At 36.2% G+C, this 23,103-nt stretch overlaps 1 protein-coding gene across 6 annotated transcripts in view; it reads right to left on the reverse strand.

The window, feature by feature from the left end:
• Positions 1 to 2,093: 2,093 nt before the first annotated feature.
• SREK1 (splicing regulatory glutamic acid and lysine rich protein 1) overlaps positions 2,094 to 23,103 on the reverse strand; it is a 45,015-nt gene continuing 24,005 nt past the window's right edge. For 4 of the 6 annotated variants that reach the window (XM_006061723.4, XM_025270452.3, XM_025270451.3 and 1 more), the window contains 7 exons: positions 22,664 to 22,794; positions 21,675 to 21,789; positions 16,128 to 16,247; positions 15,390 to 15,764; positions 10,835 to 10,930; positions 5,341 to 5,485; positions 2,094 to 4,273 (listed from right to left, as the gene is read on the reverse strand). In XM_006061723.4, the coding sequence (XP_006061785.1) occupies positions 4,124 to 4,273; positions 5,341 to 5,485; positions 10,835 to 10,930; positions 15,390 to 15,764; positions 16,128 to 16,247; positions 21,675 to 21,789; positions 22,664 to 22,794 (1,132 nt within the window). In that variant the 3' untranslated portion in view covers positions 2,094 to 4,123. Of the gene's footprint in view, positions 4,274 to 5,340; positions 5,486 to 10,834; positions 10,931 to 15,389; positions 15,765 to 16,127; positions 16,248 to 21,674; positions 21,790 to 22,663; positions 22,795 to 22,950 lie in introns of all 6 variants that reach the window. The other 2 variants (XM_025270453.3, XM_006061724.4) reach the window with 2 other exon arrangements.

A 23,103-nucleotide genomic window follows, 5' to 3' on the forward strand; every position in this document is an offset into this window, starting at 1 on the left:
CAAATTCACCCACAAATCCAAGATTAAGTAGGGAAGTGAATTTTATTTTTAAAAGATTATTTTATTACATTTATACTTGACTCCTGCTTCCAGAAATATCACTTAGCCCTTCTGAGAGCACTAACCTCTTAAACTTAAAAATCAACAATTTTAAATGACTATTACTGAATAAACATGAGAAAATACTAAGTTATATACGTAGTAAAAATTCTTTTAAATCTTTAAAACACCAAAGGAACGTAATTACTTTGTGGAAACGGCTCTACTTCATAAGTGACCCAATTAAAACCAGATACTCCTTTCAATAAAAATATAAGATATATCTCATTGAAATGTTATTCAATACAACACTCAAAAAGAATTCATTTTAACTGCTAATTCAATTACTAAAGTAGGATTTAAATCAAATCATACTAAACGACCCTGATGCTGAGAACGACTGAAGGCAGAGGAGGAGGAGGTGGCAGAGAATGAGCTGGTTAGACAGCATAACTGACTTAACGCACACAAATCTGAGCAAACTCCGGGAGACAGTGAAGGACAGAGGAGCCTGGCGTGCTGCAGTCCACAGGGCTACAGTCAGACTCAACTTAGTGACTGAACAACAATTATTCCAAATGTTTAAACTTTTAAAAGCCTATTATTACATATACTTAAATTAGAATGATATCTTCAGTTGGGACCAAATTTGCCTCCAGATTCAAGTTTTAAACATAGCAACCCATATAATGTATAAGAATGAATGAGGATACTGAGGATGACTAATGTCACAAAAGAAATTATTTTCTTGACCAAAAAAAAACAAAATGATTCTAAATGCCAGTGTTTACTTTTAAATCACACATGTCAAAATTTAAGTCTCCAATACTTCTCAAGATCAACATAGCAAATACTGAATACCTTGGGAAATAATTCTAAACAGAAAAGCACAAGCTGACTAGTGTATTTTTAACTATGTATTAATTAGACTCAATAGAAAATAATGAGACAGCTGCAAAAGTTAAGAGTTTATACTTGTTTCCTCACACAAAACTGGCTAGCTTATCAAGGAACATCTTTTATTAACAGTGTACACTGCTGAAGAACAAAAACAGAAGGACTAACAGAATTTGTCTAGAATGATGAATAGCAACTACAATTTAAGGAACAGAATATACACGCTATATAATCAAGCTGAAAAAGAATTTACAGATGGTATCGAGTATAAAATGGCTGTCTTCTTGGCCTTACCTCACGTTTTCCTGACAACATCTACCTGGGATGAAAAAAACAGTTTTAAAAAAGTAATGAAATACCTTAAAAGAAAATAATAAACAAATGAAAACATATCAGCCCTTATAAGTGAACAAAGAGAAAATCTTTCTCACACACACACACACACAAACACACACTCTCTCTCTCCTCCCCCAATCCCAACCCTCCCTCCCTTACCTCTAGACCCTAGAAAGTTTTGCTTCCCTAAGCCTGTTTAAGAAAATGACGTCACGTTCTCTGGGCCTCTGGTATTCCTGCTGCTGCTAAGTCGCTTCAGTCGTGTCCGACTGTGTGTGACCCCACAGACAGCAGCCCACCAGGTTCCCCCGTCCCTGGGATTCTCCAGGCAAGAACATTGGAGTGGGTTGCCATTTCCTTCTCCAGTGCGTGAAAGTGAAAAGTGAACGTGAAGTCACTCAGTCGTGTCCGACTCTTTGCGACCCCATGGACTGCAGCCTACCAGGCTCCTCCATCCCTGGGATTTTCCAAGCAAGAGTACTGGAGTGGTGTGCCATTGCCTTCTCTGTCTGGTATTCCTACTCATGCCCAATTTTTATAAATCAGTGTCTTTTAAGATTGGAATGGTTATCTTAAAGCTGAATAAATATCATCAGCAAGAAAAATAACTGGCATCAGAAAACAAATTACGTATGTTAATTACCAACTTACCAAACATTTAATAGAGTACAGAGCATAAGAAAATACTCAACTTTAACAGATTGCTTTATAGACACCACACAGACATGCACTCTCCATACCAAAACAATCTCCATAGCTATGCCAACTAAAACAAGAACAGGATAAACCTAAGATGCTGTTTTGAAATGCATGAACAAATATTTTCCTCTAAAATACTTAGCTTTATTAGAGAAATGGTACTAAAAATAACAAAGATTCAAACAACATTTGTTCTATTCTACTTACATATCATAAATAAGAAGCTTTAATGCAAGACACACACTCCTTCACAATCTTTCCATATGCACCCAAGCATTCCTGTATCAAAATAAGCTGTTTACCAGCCAACCGTACGTGGTTGAATGATTAAAATGACCATCTATACTTTACATAGTAAAGCATTTTCAAAAATTTTAATGTACATAGTGACAAAGAGGAAAAAAAAAAAAAAAAACAGTAATTGTGAACACATGAAGAGTAGTTAAGCAGCTTCATAATCAAACCGGGCTTCATTACTTGCAATAAGGGCAATTCCTTCCATTCTCCACCAAATACTTAAGTTTCAATAGTATTAACATTAAAAGAAAACTCAAGTTGAAACCAAGTAACTGATGTGTTACTCAGCTCTTTAAATTTATAAGTAACTCTTCCCCATGAGGTAAGGCAACTGAGTAATTTGATTGTATTAGATTGCATTAAAATAATTATACTTGATTTTTTTTAATAACATGCTAATTAAAAGGTATAACTTTTGGAAATGTAACCATGAAAAGAGTTCTGAAACTATAAGCTGTGGTTTGGGGGAAGCATTAGCAATGTTGTCATTTTACTACTTGCATACTTTCTGCAAAAAGTGTGCCTAACAATGCAGGATGACCTATATTTTAAGCTCAAGTAAACATACTTCACACATAAAACAAATAACCTCATGTACTCTCCTTTAAGCACAATTTCAGCACATCATTTATGAGAAGATGATTGAGAGGTAATAATTAAGGCCATCCACTGGAGACAACTAAAGGGTCTTGCTTTAAGTCAAGTGAGATCATGCTGCTTCGTTTTCAGGTATCACAGTATAAAACTGATGGTCCCACAATTGCACTGTTGTTTCAAGCGCTGAAGTCATTCTTAAAACAGACTTCCCTCTCATATTAGGTAAGTAAGAACTCTTCTGACATATCACTTTCACACTTTTCTATGGGAGGGAATGAAATACCCATCTAAATTCCATATGGATTGAGAATGACTAGCTCATATAAAATTCTAGAAAACAGTATACCACGATGTAGAAGGCACTAAAGCTTCAGCTTGTGCTCCCATAGCCCATTTTGAAAACCCAGCTTTCTTTTTATAAATGGCACCTTTACCACCCACAGCTGACAACACACACTGCAATATTGTTCATAATAAGCTCGGAAATGTCAAGAAAGTTCAAAAAGAAATGCTTACTATGTGGGGAGACCCAATGATTCTAAACACTGAACACTAATACGTCATTAGTATTCAGCACATTTGTTCTTCCTCTTGAAAGAGAGCAGTAGCATGCATTGTCAGTTGGTTTGTAATCCACTTATTTAAGCAACTTTAATCTGTAAAACTATTTTAAAGAAAAACCACTGTCCTAAACTGTGAGCAAAAGAAAACACAACAGTGAGAATTTAACACAATCACTATAAATCCTGTGAAGTAATGTTAAAACGTCTTACAAACTCTGCACTTACAAGGGTGTGTACATATTTGCACCGATTTCAAGCACATCATCAATCTGTATATATTGAAATTTTAAAAAAAAGTAAAATAATACAAAATCAGTTTCTAGCATTTCTTAAAAGAGCCTCCAAAGCTTATCTCCAGTCTTTATAGACAGTATAACAAATTTAGATCTTTAACGTCCCATTTATTTGTAATGGTTCTTGGCAAACACTAACAAACCACGTGACAACAGTGTCAGCCGCCATGGAAACGCACAGACTTAGAGGATGAGGAGTTTGGGTCACACCTGTTATTGTCATGATGTCCATGCTTGTTTTCTTACTCAGTAACAAGATGGCCACAAAGTCTCCTAACAACTAGAAAAGCCGTTAGCTCGTATCTTTATGCTCTACTGGATTTCTTCACTTTTAACATCTTGCTGAGAGAATTAAAAGCTTTGGATTCTATTCCAGCGTGTGTGTAGGTGCGTCTGTTGGTCCTATACTGCTTCCGTTTTGGCAGAGAGGTTTTCTTCGTTGGGCTGACAGTTCCCATTTTGCTGTACTTTGTTTTCCTCAGTCCGTGGCGCATCCTTGTCATCTGCTTCTTTGCCCACGCTTGAATCTGGTTCTTTATTGTGCTCCTTCTCCTACAATGAGTGTTTAGGTATACATTTAATATTTTTCTCAAGAGCTGCCAGCTATTACATCTAGTTCTGGCTAAAATATGTAACTTTACCTTTTGTGTATTAGTCAAACTGGGTATTTTCTCCCATTTACCTTTTCAAATAAATAGTATATGCAAACATGTATCGATATGTCCTTTGTACTTCTAAGATGGGACAACCCATGGAGATTCAGTTGGAATAAAATAGGTACACAGAAATTCTATGGAAGAATTCAACAAACGTTGCTGCCTGACTTGAAAAAGTGGAAGAGATCTGCTGAAAGTAAAACAGTTCCCATAGAAGCCAGGATAGACTTGTAATCTAGATACCAAATAAGCAAAAACAAGGGAATGTAGAAAAGGAAGTCACTGTTCTTCCTACCAAAGACTGTTCAAGAACAGTCCAAATTCAGTCCTCAACCAAGAATTAAAGAGAGCATGTGGAAAAGTGTCTGGAATGTATCAAGTGCTCAGGAGATATTAGCAATGTTACTGACAATGATGATAAACTTCTAGCAGTATGGGAATAAATAAAATTGTAAGATGAAAGCGCCAGACTTCATAAAACACAAATATTACTTACCAGTATAAGGAAAATAACCTAATTCACAAGTATTTACAATATTTACCCCCCCTCCCCAAAATCCTTACTTGATGGAATTTGGTTTCCATTAATTATTCTAATTCAACAAACCTAACAATTGGTATATTATCACAAAACCAATGATAACATCATCTGTCAAATTTGCTAAAACAAATGCAGTGAGGAAAATGTCAACAAGTAGAAATACTCCTGTACCTTGTTAGAATTTTTATTGTATGCCATTCTGTGAATAAGATAAGGAATGCAACTGTTTACACTAGTTAACATTAATTAGTTCTTATCTTCAAAAACTAGGTGAAAAAACTGCTGATATAACAAATATTAAATAAGTAGTACCAAAAACACTGTTGCCCTCAAGGAGCTTTGTCTAAAGTTACTCTCTCTATGAAATAAAGAACAATCTCATATTTATTATTTAAACCCTAAACATGGAAAGACTTGCTTACTTTAAGTGAAGTATTGTTCTTCTCCACCTTGTCCTTCCCTTCTCTATCATTAGAGCTCTTTCTTGTAGAAGCTGAACGCTCTCTCTCTCTTCTTTCACTGATGTGGTCCTTTTCTTTTTCTCTCTTTTTATCCTTCTTATTTCTGCTATAGGAGTATTAATAATGTCAGTTAACATCTTAAAAAGTAAATACCCAGTATATTGTTAACTAAATATTCTTACCTAATACTAATGCATTGTAAACAAGCATATCAGTAACCTGGCAGACCAAGTAACGTAAATGAGTCCTGTAACCCACCAACTCAATCCCACACCCAGGTAACTTTTTAAAGACACACAGTCATTTCTGCAGAGGCGCAATCTTGTATTACCAATTTCTTAGTTTTAAAACATTCAAGGTTTATTTATCTACTGTAATTAGGATAAAACAAAATCAAATACATAATACTTTTACCCCTTCTTTTCAAAGCAAAAAATGAATAACCAGAAAATAATTTAAAAAAGATAAAAGAATCAGATAAGGCTGAATGACTTCTCAGGCAAGACTGCATGACTTACAAAAACCTGGAACTTCAAATAACCAATGACACCATGCGCCCTCCTCTCATTCACAAAGTCCCACCCACCAATTCAAGAGCAAACGCTAAGCACAAGATGGACTGAAGGCATTCCATTTGCAAAAACAACATATCCCTAAAATTTGAGGGGAAAAAAATGATGCACTTCATATCAGGAGCATAACAAGACATCTTCAACTCAAAATAATTAACCCTAATACAGAATTCTTTGTCTTAATTATGAGTAGCTTTATAATAAACACTAAGACCAGGCAAACAAACAAAAACACTTAAGAAACAGACCCAAGTACATGTGAAAATTCAATAAAGCATCTCAAATCATAGGGGAAAAGATAAAGACATGGGAACAATTGGATTATTATTCAGAAAATGATAAAAGTGGGTCCGTATCTCATTCACATAAATAAATCCAAATGGATTAGAGACCTAAATTTTTTTTAATGAAATAATACAAGTACTACAAGAAAACATAAGTGAATTTCTCTCTAACTTGAATGAAAGGGAAGATTTTTGAACCATAACTAAAATTCCAAGTACAATAAAAGATTCATACATATGCCTACATAAACTTTTGCAAAGCAAAGCAAAAAAACACTGCTAACATATTCAAAAGAAAAATGACAAACCAAGAAAAATATATTTACAACATAATTATGTATATATGTTTATCTTTACATATAACTCTTAAAAGTCAAGGAAACAACTGCAAAAAGATCGAGATTCCTTAGCAATGTATTTAACCAAAAGGGCAAAAAATCTGCCAAAAGAAATAAATGCATAAATAAAATGGAAACACACCCCATGTTCTTGAATCAGAAGACTTAAATAGAGTTAAGGTAACAATAGTATTCAACGTGATCTACAAATTCAATGCAATCCCCATCTAAATTGCATTGGCATTGTTAGCAGAAATAGAAAAAAGCCCATCCTAAAAATCATATAGAATCTCCAGGGACATCAAATAGCCAAAACCACCTTTAACAACAAAATCGGAAGACAGTTCCTGATGTTAAAACTTATTACAAAACTACAGGAAGCAGAACTTTTCTTGGTGGTACAGTGGGTAAGAATTTGCCTGCCAGTGCAGGGGACATGGATCTGATCCCTCATCCGGTAAGATTCTACACGCCGTGAAGCAGCTAAGCCCATGTGCCCACTGCTGAGACTGCACGCTGCAACTGCTGAAGCCTGCGTGCCTAGAGCCTGTGCCCGCAACAAGAGAAGCCACCACAATGAGAAGCCCATGCACCGCGACTAGAGAGCAACTCCCACTCTCTCCAACCAGGAGAAGCCCAAGCAAAGCAAAGAAGACCAGTGCAGCCATAAATAAATAAATAAATACCTGCACACAAATGCTCATAACAGCATTATTTACAATAGCGAAAAACCCAGAAATACTAAATGCCCATCAACTAATGAATGGTTAAATTCACCGGAATATTACTCATCCATTAAAAAGGAATGAAGTACTGATTCATTCTATAATATGTATGAACCTTGAAAACATTACATTCAAAGAAGTCAGATACAAAACCACACATACTGTGAGTCTATATGAAACAGCCATAATAGGCAATCCAGAGACAAGAAGTAGGTTAGTGGCTGTTTGGAGCCATGGAGAGTAACTGCTAATGGGTACAGGCTTTCTTCTAAAGTGAAAGAAATGTTCTGGAACTAGCAGTGATGGCTGCACAAAATTGTGAACTCTTTTGAGAAAAATGCAACAAAAATTACTAAACATCACTGAAATGCACATTTCAAAGGGTGAATTTTATGTTATGTAAATTACTTCTTCAATTTAAGAAATTTTAAGTCAAAATGGAACTGAGGTTGGGTAGAGTCGCTGACCACATACAGACACACACACAGTATATACTGTCAATGCTGTCTTTTGGAAGAAAAGAAAAAATTCAAATACATGTATCTGCTTAATTTTGCAAAAAAGAAACACAAGGAAGGATAAAACAATTTATCACTTATAGAAAGTGGATGTTAAAGTAGAAGGAATCTGGAAGGAGGTGAAATGTTCTAAATATATCTTTTTGTCTAATTTGAGTTTACAGTTGGTAAAAGTTTTTACTTTCGTGAGCAAAGTATTTTTTAAAAATCTGCCCCACCTCCTCAATATCCCACACCTTCCTTTTATTCTCATCTAAAAATAATAACCCACAAACAAACAAATAAAAGATCTCTGCTGGGAAGCATGTTCCTTCTACCCTGGGCAAAACTTTTTATAAATTCCTCTTTTCTCTACCTGGAAAACCAAGTGAAAAATTATGACCCATTAGGAAGATAGTGGGATGAAAAAATATATATACAGAAATCACTAACCTTCCTATGTATAAACCTAATCTCCAATTATATGACATAATGAAAGACTTCATTTACAAGAACAAAAAAGCAACATATATCTAAAATTAGACCTTGAAAATGCATAAAATCTGTTTGAAATAAACACTGAAACATTCATGAAAAACACTAAGGATGGCCTGAATAAGTAGGCCATGTTCCTGGATAGAAAGACTCACCTTCATAAAGTTTTATTTATTAATAAATCTATTCATCAATATCCCCATTAATAAATTTAATCATACTATAACACAAATTATCAGTAGGTTTTACTTCTAGAACACAGTCAAACTAACTCTTAAGTTCAAGCAGAAAAATAAACACACAAGCATGATCAAGAAAGCTCAAAAAAAGAGAAATTTTTTAGAGGTATGGAAAAGTATGTGTGTGTGTGTGTGTTCAGCATGTGCGTGTGCGCGTGCGCTAAGTCGTGTCCAACTCTTTGTAACCCCATAGACTGTAGCCCGCCAGGTTCTTCTGTCCATGGGATTCTCCAGGCAAGAATACTGGAGTGGACTGCCATTTCCTACTCAAAGGGATTTTCCCAACCCAGGGATGGAAACCGCGTCTCTTATGTCTCCTGCACTGGCAGGCAGATTCTTTACCAACTGTACCACCTGGGGAAATAAAGACCTTACTGAATATTTAAAAATATTATACAATCCGTATAATTAAAAGCATGGGGCACTGCTGGTACACAATCATCAGTCAAGCCAATCCAATACCACATAAGGCCCAGAAACAGACTCCAACACAAACAGGAAAATTTAGTATATGACAAAGGAAACATGGGATAAGTGTTAAGAAAATTGGGTTTTTAATGATATTGGAAAATAAAGAAGCATTTGGAAAAATAAATTCGTATCCATGTGCCATACTGCAAACAAGGAAAAACTAATGGATCAAAGATGTAAATGCAAAAATTAAAAGTATAAAAGTACAAAAAAAAAGCAATGAAGGAATTTTACTATAATCTTGGAATAGGAAAGATTTTTCTACCTATAAGACTCAAAATGGAAAAGTCACAAAAGAAAAAAACTTGAGGAATTAAACTATGTAAGTCAAAAATCTCTATAAAATTAAGTCTCATAAACAATTTCCAAGAAATGACAAACTAGGAATAATACTTGAAACCAAGTCACTGAAGAATCATCTCCGCAATATAGAAAGAATTCCTGAAAATAGAAAAAATAAAAAGAGAGCCCATAAAAAATGGGCAATGTATACAATTCATAGAAAAGGAAATACAAATGGCCTTCAAATATATGAAGAGATGGTCACCTTCACTCTTAAGAAAAATGCACTGAAATTGACTCTATACTGGTACCATTTCTCATCTCTCAGATGGACCAAAACCCACAACTCTGGAAACAATCTGCAGGAGCTACAGGGAAACAAGCATCTCAAATGCAGCTGGTTAACGCGCGAGCTGCCACCTTTATGAAGGACCACACGGAAGAAGTATCTCTTAAAACCACAACAACACTCACCCCCTGCCCACCAATACCATTTACAGAAACTGTCTCTGCATACTGGTGTCATCCATGGACTGGCATGTGCCAGGGGTGCTTGCCATCTACCTCTACAAGGATTAGATCGCGTGCTGCTTGCAGCCGCTGCCCTCCAACACCCTCTGAGGAAGCCCAGGGTGGAGAGCAGAAATGAGGCACTCTATGCTCTGGGAAAACGGACACGACAGATCTTCACAGAGTAAGATATTTTCAGGAGCCGATTTTATGAGCCCAATTCTTACATCTACTCATATCTAGAAAAGCACTGAAGCCCTTCATGATGACGACTGTTTCTTGTGACTAGCAGAAATTTCACCAGACCAGCAGAAACTTTCTAAAAAAGTAAAAATAAACGTGCTTGATTGCAGGCACTCTCTCTTTACCAAAGTCACATATATTCTGTCCTCCTCCCCGCCTCTTTGGAGCAGTCTCCCAGCGCTAACAACCGAGGTGCTGTCTCCCCGGCTGCAGTCCTCACGTTGCCCCAAACAAAACTTAACTCACAACTCTCACATTGTGCATTTTTTTAAGTTGACACTGGCACACTACAAAATTATGTAAATACAAAGCTATTCATTACAGACTTACATAATTTATAAAAAGAAAATTAAGAGAACCTATTCAGTTACTGTAGGCTGGTTTCATAACAGACAACGGAAGACCATGCAGTTGTAAAAAGGGATGAGCATCACTTTGATGAATACACAAAGTTCTTCTGGTAGTTAAGTGACAAAAGCAACTGTGTAACAGTGTACATTTTGCACTACCTTTTGTAGAAGATGAAAAAAAAAACATTATATATTCTCATCTGCTCCTATATACAAAACTGGAAGGATATACCAAAAAAACTAATCAAGTCGTTACTTGTGGGGACAGGATAGGTGCACATATCATGGAAGTTAAGATCTATTCATAACTTTTTGTATTCTCCAAATTTCTAAACCAAACTAATATATTACATGTTACTCACTCAAAATATAAACTTATAAAAATAACAGACTGAAGAAAGAAAACCCCCCTGCTTCCTCCTCAGTTCTAGAACATGCTTTCAACCTACCTCCTGGGGGATGGAGACCTAGAAGATTTCCTTTTTATGGTTTTTGATGTTCTTGGTGACCTGGAAGAACTCCTGCTCCTCCTCCTACGCCTTTCCCTGAAAGTCAAGAATGTCATTTTAAAAACCAGTAACTTCAGTAAGATTAATTCAAATACACAAAAGCAAAAGGGTCTGGAATGCTCTCAAGTGAAGAGTGTTCTTTAAAGGTCAGTTTAAACTAATGTCTTTCATGAAAATATTCTATTATCTAATTTTAGTACAGGTCAAATGATGAACCATAAATTCAACAGACAAGTGAAAACATCTCTTAAGCTTTCATTTTAAAAAGATGATCTCCTAGTGCACCAGCCCCAAGCATGGGGAGGGAGGAGGGAGGAGGGTTCAGGATGGGAACGCATGTATGCCTGTGGCGGATTCATTTTGATATGTGGCAAAACCCGTGCAATGTTGTGAAGTTAAAAAAATAAATAAATAAATAAAAAGATGATCTCCTTTACGAGTGATTTATTTGGACAGAAATTTCTAGAGCAGAAAAAATATTAATGGATGTTTCATATTCTCTCTTACATTTAACATATTTTCTTCCTCAACACCTAAAGCATGTTGCTTTCCAGATCCTCTGTCATGCATCTAGCTCCTTGCCGCCCCACTGTGGATTATTTTTTCTTAACAAGTTAATAGGCCCTTTTCAAGAAGTGAAAGATAAACAGGCTTGCAACATACAGACTTTCTAAACCCGAGTATGCAGAATGCCTCTTTAAGGAGTATTTACATTAGTTCACTTCACAGATAAACTGCTTTTACCCCCTCAACTACCTATCACTTCATTATTGTTGTTCTAGTCATTTAAAATTAAGCACACAAGTTACTCAGATATAAGGAAATTACTTAAAAACTGGGGTTTAAATATGATGAAGTAAAAAATAATTATTAAATAGATTAACAAGATTATTAAAAACTTTTTTATTAAAAACTATTTTGCTTAACATATTCCTTACTGAATGACACATACTTTTAATAATAATTTTGTGTGTGTGCTCAGTCACTAAGTCATGTCTAACACTTTGCAACCCCACGGACTGTAGCGGTCTTCCAGTGCTTCCAGACTTCCCTGTCCTTCAGGATCTCCTGGAGTTTGCTCAAATTCACGTCCACTGAGTCAGTGCTGCTATCTAACAAATTACGCCATTTGTAAGAGTGGCCAACTTAGAAACAATGAACTGCAAGATGTCTATTCAGGTGATGAGGTATAAGGATTTATTTCTTAAATGACTAATGCAGCCAATGATTTATCTCACAAGAAGCTTTGATAGTAAGTGGCCACAGAACTGAAACAACCAAATCCTCTCAACTTCAAGTTCCCTTATATGTCAGTAAATTGATTCTAGGCTAATGAAATATTTTGTGTACTTTTTTCATCTATAAAATAAAAAACTAGACAATGCTTATATGTGGTATACACGGTAGATGTGAAGACTGAAAGAGTTCAAGAACTTTGAGAGCACAAATCAATTTCTGCTCTACCTAAGGTTCTCGCCTCCATTACCTAATTTTATCTCCAAGTCACCTCAAAATTATACTTCCTACTGTGGAAATTGGATGACATCATTCCATGCAATCAATACCATTCTGTAGCAGCACCCCTCCCCCCACCTCACACACCAGAAGTAACTTTTTTCATCGCGTAAGGCAATGGCACCCCACTCCAGTACTTTTGCCTAGAAAATCCCATGGACGGAGGAGCCTGGTGGGCTGCAGTCCATGGGGTCGCCAAGAGTCGGACATGACTGAGCGACTTCACGTTCACTTTTCACTTTCATGCACTGGAGAAGGAAATGGCAACCCACTCCAGTGTTCTTGCCTGGAGAATCCCAGGGATGGGATGCTGGGTTGGCTGCCGTCTATGGGGTCGCACAGAGTCGGACACGACTGAAGCGACGCAGCAGCAGCAAGAATGCCAGTGTATCCCATTTTATACAAAATGGCTCCCTCTTCATCAGTGTAACTCTTTACTTGTATTTCAGGAACACTGTGTGCGGGTGGACATCTAATAACTGCCAGTTAGTGGTAATGAGAGCCAGGCTTGAGACACAGCAATCCAGAATAATCAGTTAGCTGAGAAGGAAGCTATCAGCACTAGTATGCAGAATTGGAGTTAAATAGGCTGACGTTTAAATTTTAGTTTCACACTTAACCAGCTGCACGACTGGGGTCATAGTAATTAATCTGAGTCTTAGTTTTTCCAATGGATAAATGGATAAATAACAACTCTGGTCTCACTGTGCTGTTATGAGGATTAGGATAACATCTGTAACGTACCAAGTCTAATGTGTGGTGCACAGTAGGTGCTCAATAAATTTTTTCTCTTTCCCTTTGTTGGTCTCATCCTTACTGACTGTAATTTCAAGCATTAAAAGTTCTTAAATATCAAAATTTTTTCTTTAAAAAATATAGCTCAGAAGACAATGTTGGAAATAAAAACACCAAGTAGACTATTTTTCTGAGCAGTTAACAGGTTTCCTATTCACTAAACAAATCAGAGCACAATGCTAAAAGAAATTTTAACTCTTCACTAAGCTCTTCTGAAAGCATGAATCATTTCAAAAGACTGAACCAGCATCAGTCAGCATTTATTCTCCAGGCCCCAGAGGTTATCTAAGGACTGAATATGACTATCTACACTTTCTTAAATATCAAGCAACTTAAAATAGTCCATGAAAAAATTAAACATTTTGAAGTCATCAGAAAAAGTAAATTCAAACGAAGTTGAAAGGAATCAGGACACTACTTGGTGTTGTGAAAGGCACTGTCTAAACATAAACATCAAGGAATGTGTGAAACACAACCAATAAAACAACTGCAGTAAAGACACCGCAAGGCTTAACCGATGCCCACAGCAAATGAGGGCAATTATTCAGGTTGTTTCAATGTGCTGACATACAGCAGAGATCTACTGATTGGAAGTTCCATTTTAACATATACTGCTGCTTTCAACTTTATACTTCTGAGGCATTTTTTAAAAAGCCAGTACCAAGTACTAGTGAGAGTCTTCATTTAAACAATCAGTAAAAAAGACAAAGAGCTACTGTACTACTACACTTCTAACTAAAGTGCAGAGCAGATGGAAAATTTCCTGAGCTTCGGTTTCTTCATGTTTTAAAACCATGATAACAGTCTTCTCACAGGCTTACTGTGAGGACTAAATAAGATTAGTCATGAAAAACTCCGCTGAAACACAAAATCTGGCATATGGTAAAGCACTCAATAAATGCTAGAAATTATCTTCAATTAAGTAACCAAAGACTAGCATTAAGAATAAGCTATTAAAACAGAAAAAAAACATTAGGAAATGCACATGCCAGTCTCAAATTATTCTCTATGAAAAACCTTTCAAAAATATCTTTAAAATTTACTAAAATATGTTTTTAAGTATTTTTAAGATACAGTTTTTAACACAACTTAGGAACTTCCATTTGTTTATAGTCACAATATCATCTGAAGCAATGGACACAGGTTGAGATAATCCTGAATTAAGGAAGGGCCTTGTTTGCTGCTGTTACTATGGCAACCTGCTGCCACCTGGTGGCAATGTGCGTGCGTGCGCGTGCGCATGTGTCTGCTACAGTCACATCTGACTCTTTGCAACCCTCTGGACTGTGTGTACGTGTGTGTGTGTGTGTGTGTGTGTGTGTGTGTGTGTGTACGTGTGTGTGTGTGTGTGTGTGTGTGTGTGTGTGTGTGTGTGTGTGTGTGTGTGTGTGTGTGTGTGTGTGTGTGTGTGTGTGTGTGTGTGTGTGTGTGTGTGTGTGTGTTTGCTTCAGTCACATCTGACTCTTTGCAACCCTCTGGACTGTAGCCTGCCAAGCTCCTCTGTCCATGGGATATCCAAGCAAGCATACTGGAGTAGGCTGCCATGCTCTCCTCCAAGGGATGTCCCCAACCCAGGGATCAAACCCGTGTCTCATATGTCGTCTGCATTGGCAGGTGGGTTCTTTACCATCAGTGCCACCTGGGAAGCCCTGATGGCAATGCACCTATTAATAAAGAGTTCTAAGAAAAAAGCAAATCCTTAACAAAGAAATGAAAACCAAAACTTAAACATCACACATTCAACAAAACACAGCAGTAAAAATGAACTTAGATGACAAAAAGGACTAATACTGCAACCTTAAAAATAATTTTACATATTAAATTTACTACTCATTCCAAAGAAATATACAAGCCTAATAAGCAGTCAACTTTTCTACATAAGACCAAGTCAGGAATAAAAAGCTTGCCCCTGCCATCCCACCCTCCAAGAAAGCATAAGCACCAGCAACAGCAGTCACTGGCACCACCGCCAGTTACAGCAGTGGATGACAAAGGACAGCTAGCTTTTCCAACAACTGTGCCCAGTATTCTCTCTTCCTCCTCACTGATTCAATACTGTAGCAACCCCTCTGCTAGAGAAATGTTCTACCATTATTTTACTGATTCCATGTATAACAATATTTTCCCTCTCACTTAAAACTGTCATCAATGAGCCTCTTGGTAGAAAGGTGAAGCATTATCAAACCTGCTGGAACTACGAGATCTTCTTGATGCATTGTAACTTCTGGGTGGTGTTCTGGACTTTTTATCCTTCTTTCTTTTCTCATCTATCTCTTTGGATCTGTCCTTTTCTCGTTCCTTTTCTTTGTCTTGTTCCTTCTCCTTTTCTTTGTCTCGTTCCTTTTCATGGTCTTTGTCCCGCTCTCTCTCTTTGTCCTTGTCTTTATCTCGGTCCTTTTCCCGTTCTTTATCTCGGTCTTTATCTTTGTTTTTACCCCGTTCCTTTTCTTTTTCACGTTCCTTTTCCCTGTCTCTTTCTTTTTCCCTTTCCTTTTCTCTGTCTTTTTCTTTCACTCTTTCCTTTTCCTTGATTTTTTCTCGGGTATCTTTTCTTTTGTCCCTTTAAAAATAAAAATAAATAAATAAATTCACAACTAAAACAATTCTACTCCCCAAAAAGGACCTCATTGTTTCCTCAACAATTATCAAAACAACTGATAACAGCTAAAAGACATTACATACAAATGTCTACATACTTTCTATGTACATGAAGCTAAATGAAACAATTACCAGGCTGAATTAAGTAGTCTGGAAATCTCATAAGTCATACTAACTATCAGATTCAAATCAATGACAATCGACATTAAATTATTACTTAAACGATCAAAAAAAAGTTCAATTTCTTTCATTCAAATTTTAAACTACAACAGATTTTTAACAAATGAGGTCATGAGAAAACTACCCTTAAATTCAAAAAACTCACCGTGAACGTGAGCGACTCCTTGACTTTCGCCTCTCCCTTGATTTAGAGCGTTTTTTATGAGGACTCTTAGATCTACGTCTATCTTTTTGTCTTGAACGTGATCTATTGTGGGATCTACTCCTAAAGAAAGACAAATTGTTAGAGTATCAAAACTTAGTCTCAGAATTTCAATTTCAAATGGGAGAATTTTAAAACCAAACTTGACAGTATTTTTAAACTCTCTCTACATAACACTTCAGATAACTTATCTGACATAATTTATTGGAAACTTTACCAGTTTATTGCCCAGAATACAAAGACAGAAATAGAGAAAGAAGTTAAGCTATTTCCTACGTCAGACAAGCTGATGGTTTCAGGTGTGACTTTCCTTTGCTAAGTATTATATGCTTCAATTAGTACAGACGATTTCTCTTGGTCCATATTTTCATATCATAAATTGTCTTTAACTCTTGACTTGCATGTAATATGACTGCTTGTGGTTATACCTTATCTTGACAGGGAGTGGTGGTTATATGGTTCAATGGTTTCTATAAACAGCCGTGTGTTGTTTGTCATAACACATATTAAGAAGAATGTGTAAGAAAGCACAGTACTAATGACGGTGCTAGTGTGACAGGAAAGCAAACACCTTACTCATGAGTGAACGCTAAATATAATCAAATACTCAATTTGCAAAGGCCCTGATTTTATAATTACATATACAGAAGTATTAAAAGAAACCATTATTACTAGACTTCTTGGAGGAAAAATAACTGTTCTTCCAATTCTAAAATTCTCTAGGCTCTTCTCCCAACTAAATAGCATATATAAGTGACATTTTTCATACTGAGGTATCCTAGGAACTATTCATTAAAATATGACAAAACTGAATGCATACAAGTGATGAGACTCACTGGCTTTGGAGACAGACAATCTGGCTCTGACACTCAGTTCTGCCACACAACAGCTGAGAGAACTCTGGTTAATCACTTAACCTCTCTAAGCCTGAGTTTCTTCATCTAAAAACTAGAGTAAAAATCATACCTACACCTCTTATGACTGTCACGATGATTAAAACAGATGATGTATGGAAAACTAACAGTTCCTGGTGCAGAATAAATGGTTAAAACTCCTACTCTCAATATCTACATCATCATCATTAACAATTAACATTAATGAAAAATTATTCCAAGAAGGTAAAACGAACTTTTATAAGGATGCCTTACATAATTAAAACTCATCTTGATAGTAATATTTTCATGATTAAGTTAAAACAAGTTTATAGAAGAAATACATATAGTTAAATGCTTGTAGAATGCTATGTAACCAAAAAAATCTACAAACAATCCTCAATTAAAAATAAAATCTTGTTCATAAAACACATTTTTCAGTTAAAATTTGTTTTCCAACAGTTAATTTTCAACTAGATCATTCATCTATTACATGGCTTTAAAAATTAAACTTCTATCTTTACGCTATTCGGTCCCTAAGTTGTGTCCGACTCCTCGTGACACAGGAAAGCACGCCAGGCTTCCCTGTCCTCCACTATCTCCTGAAGTTTGCTCAAATTCATATCAGTTGAGCCAGTGATCCTATCTAACCATCTCATTTATCTTCATACCGCATTTTATCTAAGAAAATAATTATTAGTTTGTTGAAATCTTTATCACTAATAACCTATGAGACACTAGGGTCAAGTAGTAGCTACTAGGGAAAAACTGCCAAACTTACAACATTTTTAAGTCCATTTACAGACATCCACATAAGGGTAATGTTTTAGAGGGCCTTTGCCTCTATGTACTTAATAGTCCTGTTAACTTTGCTAAAAAAAAAATAATAATAATTTTGTTTTCCTCAAATAGCGCTTTCCAGTCTTAATTAAGAAACTCTTTTAATAAAAATTAACCATAGCCCTAACAAATAAAAGTTAATAATAAAAAAGCACTCACAAAAAAAAAACAAACAAAAAAAGAAACAAAAACAAAGCAAAACACAAAAAAGCAATGACCGCTTGGCTTCCCACTTTACACTGTGGGTACTCAGAGTTTGAAACTCACTGCTCAAGAGTAATTACTGTATTTTAATTTTGACAATAAAGATTTCATGTCTATGTCACCCACTAGTTGCCTTTCAGTATTCTGATTAGGAAAGCTAAAAGCTGCAAGTCAAGAGCAAGACTACTCCAATCAAAGATAAAGACGTAAGCCATCATTAGCAGTTCTCATTTTAGCATAAATGTACAAAATTGCACTTACAGGTTAAATTGTAAATAAAGGGCAACTTACCATTATGTTGCATCAAAGTTCATTTGTAAGTCAGTTGCATCCCATTAAAATGTTATAAAATGTCTTACAGTTCCTATGCTGGTCTGTAAAAGTTACTTAACTTTACAATAGAGTACTACCCACCTTTTCTAACCCTGACCCTATGAAAAAAAAAACAATAAAAATTTGGACAGAGTGGAAACACATCTTCCCAGTTCTAGCCAAGATAATAATAAATAACTCCTTACTCCCTCCTACAGAGAGAAGGGAGGGAATAGGGAAAAGATCAGGGGAAGGTCCTAGAAGTATCAGAACGCTGCTGCTGCTGCTAAGTCGCTTCAGTCATGTCCGACTCTGTGCGACGCCATAGACGGCAGCCCACCAGGCTCCCCTGTCCCTGGGATTCTCCAGGCAAGAACACTGGAGTGGGTTGCCATTTCCTTCTCCAATGCATGAAAGTGAAAAGTGAACATGAAGTCGCTCAGTCGTGTCCGACTCCTAGTGACCCCATGGACTGCAGCCTACCAGGCTCCTCCATCCATGGGATTTTCCAGGCAAGAGTACTGGAGTGGGGTGCCATTGCCTTCTCCAAGGTAGAAAAAGATGGGCCTTTGAGAAAGGGGATCCTGCAACCTCCACTCTTGGCTAGGTCTAGTGGGCCAGAGAAAGAGCTGAAGGTGCCCAATCCCACTAGAAGGGGAGAGGAACCACGAAATGTCTGGCATTTCCTACAGTGCAGAGGGGGAGGGAGTTCCTTAAGTTCAATGTTTTTGGTTGAGGAACCTTTTTTTCAACAAAATTCATCCTCTTTTGCATTTCTTTAAGATTTTAGTAAAGGCTTCTTGTATAAGAACAGTATATGCTGATAAAAAAGACATACAGGCATACATCAAGAAATATTGTGGGTCAGATTCCAGACCACAGTAACAAAAGGAACATCACAACAAAGCAAGTCCAAGGAACTTTTTGGCTTTCCAGTGCATATACAAGTTATATTTACTCTACAGTGTAGTGTATTAAGTGTGCAGCAGCACTGTGTTACCAAAAAAAAGTACATACCTTAATTTAAAATGGGTTGGCCAGAAAGTTCATTCAGGTCCTTCCCTAACATCTTACAGAAAACCTGAATGAACTTTTTGGCCAACAACATTTAATTGCTAAAAACTGCTGATCATCATCTGACAATGCAGGACTGCCACAAACTTTCAATTTGTTAAAAACAACAATATCTGTGAAAGCATAATAAAGCTGAGTATAACAAAATGAGGTATGCCTGCATGTGAGCCAGCCAAGAAGAATTAATTTCTCACTCTATATCATTAGACAGACCTCCATGAAATTCCCATGAATAAAAATAATTAACAAATTTCTAACCCTCCACTAACCCTTGGAAGGGGAAAATATCCAAATACACTTAAAATGATAAGAGTAAAAACCTTAAAATAGATAAATTATATGTCCCAACAGAGAAAACTTCACAGAAATTATCAAGAAAATAATGATATTAATCATTAAGTTCTGCTTTTTTCCAGCTACAGAATACCATTAACAGATTTGGAGTATGGCTCTATTAACACAATTTAAGAGTCAAGTCACTGGTCTTTTTCTTCCTCAGAAAGTTATTACTCTTTCACTCACTCCTATACTTTCTTGATCTCCTTTACTTTTACCACTCTGTTGACCTATAGAAATATCCATAACCTAGTACCACTGAGTTTCTGCTACACTGCCTTCTTCCTCATACATGAAACAATTTCCTTCTCTTAGACATGAATTTGCCTTACTGTACAGCCTTGGATGGAGAGTAAAACCATACTCCAAAAGGAGTTTTGCAATCTAACAATAATAGGGAAGTATACACCAGTACAGCTAAAAGTATAGTTTACTAGTCTAATTAAGAATATCTGCAATTAGAGATCACCATACTGTGTGAGGTAAGTCAGAAAGAGAAAAACAAATACCATACAATAACACTTACACATGGAATCTAAAATATGATAAAAACGAACCTATCTATGAAAAACAGAAATAAAATCAGGGACACAGAGAACAGTATGGTGGTTGCCAAGGGGAAGGGGGTGGGAGAGGGCAGGAGTGGTAGTTTGGGATTAGCAGATGCAAACTGGTATGTCTAGAATGGGTAAACAAGGTCCTACTGTAGAGCACAGGTAACTATATTCAACATCCTGTGACAAACCACATGAAAAAGAATGTACATATATGTATAACTGAGTCACTTCAGCTGTACAGAAGTAATCAACACTGTAATTCAACTACACTTCAATAAGAAATAAATTTTAAAAAAGAATATCATATTTTCCTATCTCATTGCCTCAATCTCCTTGATTAGCACAGGAAATTAAGACTAAACTGAGCTTGCTGATGAAGTTCAACAAAGAACATACTGGTCCTTTTTGCCCTCCCCTGAAATCCTCCTCCTCTAATACTCCCAACAAACATGCACACACACTTTTTTCTATGTCTTCTCTTCAGAGAGTATGAATATGTATGTACATGTAACATACAATTAGGATCCACTGTATCCATTTTCACATTTCAGTAACAGCTCCCTCCTCATCTTAAAGAAGACAATAAAACTTACCATGTTCGACCTGATTCTTAGGTTATTCTCAATCAAGTTTATATTTTGAGATCCCCTTTGCACCACACACAACATATTTTTAAATGAACATTAAAATGACAGAGCCATGCTCAAAAATAAGATAAACAGAATAGAAACAAAACTTAAGCACAATACAATAGATGCCATTAGAACTGCAAGTTACTCCTATGTTTCAGGTCCCAAAGTGGGTGGAGGCAGCTCTTATCACCAAGAGCATAAAGACTTAAAGTACTTCATTTGATGCAGAGTACTAGAGAAAGGCGACTACTTGAAATCCAGATCTGGGGTAGTACTTCCCAGACCTTGAGGGGAACAAAACAAAAATGCAACTTTACCAGCACTTGCAGCACCATATCTTCCCTTTTCCCAACGTGAAGAAAGAAAAATTTCTGCCAATTCTTTACACTAATTAATTCTTAGAACACTCAAGAACAGAACACCTTAAGATAAAAAACCAACTTCTAAAACTAAAAATTAGTTGAAAGTATGTATTTACTAGATAAAACTTCATTCCTAAGTATACTGCTATAATTAAAGCAACATCTAATAGTAACCATACTTTCTGGTGAATACCAGTGAAATTTCTAAACTCTGAAACTTGGACAAAAACTCAAGAAAATCTTAACCATGGTAAATACAAAAACAAAAAAACATTAAAAACATGACAGCAGAAATTCTCACCTGTGTTTTGACTGTGACCTTTTCCTTCGAGAACGGGATTTTGAGCTAGACCTGGATTTTGAACGAGTGTGGGAACGAGATCGACCGCCTTTTCTTTCATTGCTCTTTCCAGACTCTGGGAGGAAAAAACCACTTTGCAGTGTAAGCTCAGAACAATTAAAGATCCCAGTTAATAATCAGGCACAAGTGGAATGTACCACATATAGTGCAAGGGGCCTACTCTCTGTACATCCTCCTCCTGTGCAATTATCCTTCAGAAACATCCAAGAAAGTCATTGCATAAACTCGTTGAGTGCAGCCACCCTGCAGCAGTACATATAAACCAGATGATTATAAACAGCTGTTCGTAGTATTTTGTTGCTGCCATAATGTACGATTATAACATGTCTGTAATTCCTATGACAGTGATTTTAAATCCTTTTTCCATTTATTTTCCTAGAATTGAAGTTTAAGTTCTGAGTGCTAATTTGAAAATTTGCTCAAATGTAAACCATCTAGACATTTTTAGGTTGGATTTTTATAGTTAGCAACACAAAAGATTGAAGAGATGTTCCTTTACCTTGCTAAAATAGTCTCTATTTTTCCTAAATTGTGGTCTCTGTTGTCTACTTTTAAAATTAAAACTTTGAAGGAAAAATGAAATCTGCTTTATCATAACATTTAAAATATATTTATTCTTGTCTTCAGTCTCACAAATAATATTTATACTTTGCTTTAAGCAAATCAGTTCTGTACACTGATTTTGCTATTAAAATATAAAGAACTGATTTAACTCAAGCTAATGTACCTCAATTCAGTATCATGGAAAAAGACATTTGTGCTAAATAGTTCTTCAACCTTTGGTGCTAGTTAAGTCACTTACACTTTCTTGAGTTTCAGTCTTCTTATTGTAAAATGAAGGGACTGAACAGATAATTTCTAAAATTCCTTTCAGTTCTAAGAGTCTATGATCATCAACTATGACCTATGTAACAACGCTGTGGCCTTACCTGGTTCGATAGCTGCTGAGATAAAGGACTGAGCCTCTCGTACTCGCTTCATTACTTCTTCTAACTCCTTAGCTGCAGCCTGAGGTGTCATCTCAGGGGGTTTTACTATTGCATTGTTGGAGTGATTTATTCTAAATTAAAAATATTAGCATATCACAAATACACACCATATTTTACAAAACCTGAAACAATTAACTGCTTATAAGGTACACATATTTACAAATCTGAGGACATCTCAAAAGCACATGAAGAATAATACAGCTAAATATAGAATAACCAAAACCAACCTCAAAACCATGATTCATCTCATTTCCATTTGCCATCATCTCTTGCTAACAAAGGCAAAAGCAAGGGGAAAAATAAAAAGAAAAACTGAACCCTAGCTAACTTATTTGACAACCTGAACAGACCATGACAACAGCTTTACCACGCAGCTTAGA

Source organism: Bubalus bubalis, chromosome 19, assembly GCF_019923935.1.
Source record: "Bubalus bubalis isolate 160015118507 breed Murrah chromosome 19, NDDB_SH_1, whole genome shotgun sequence".
Lineage (NCBI taxonomy): Eukaryota > Metazoa > Chordata > Mammalia > Artiodactyla > Bovidae > Bubalus > Bubalus bubalis.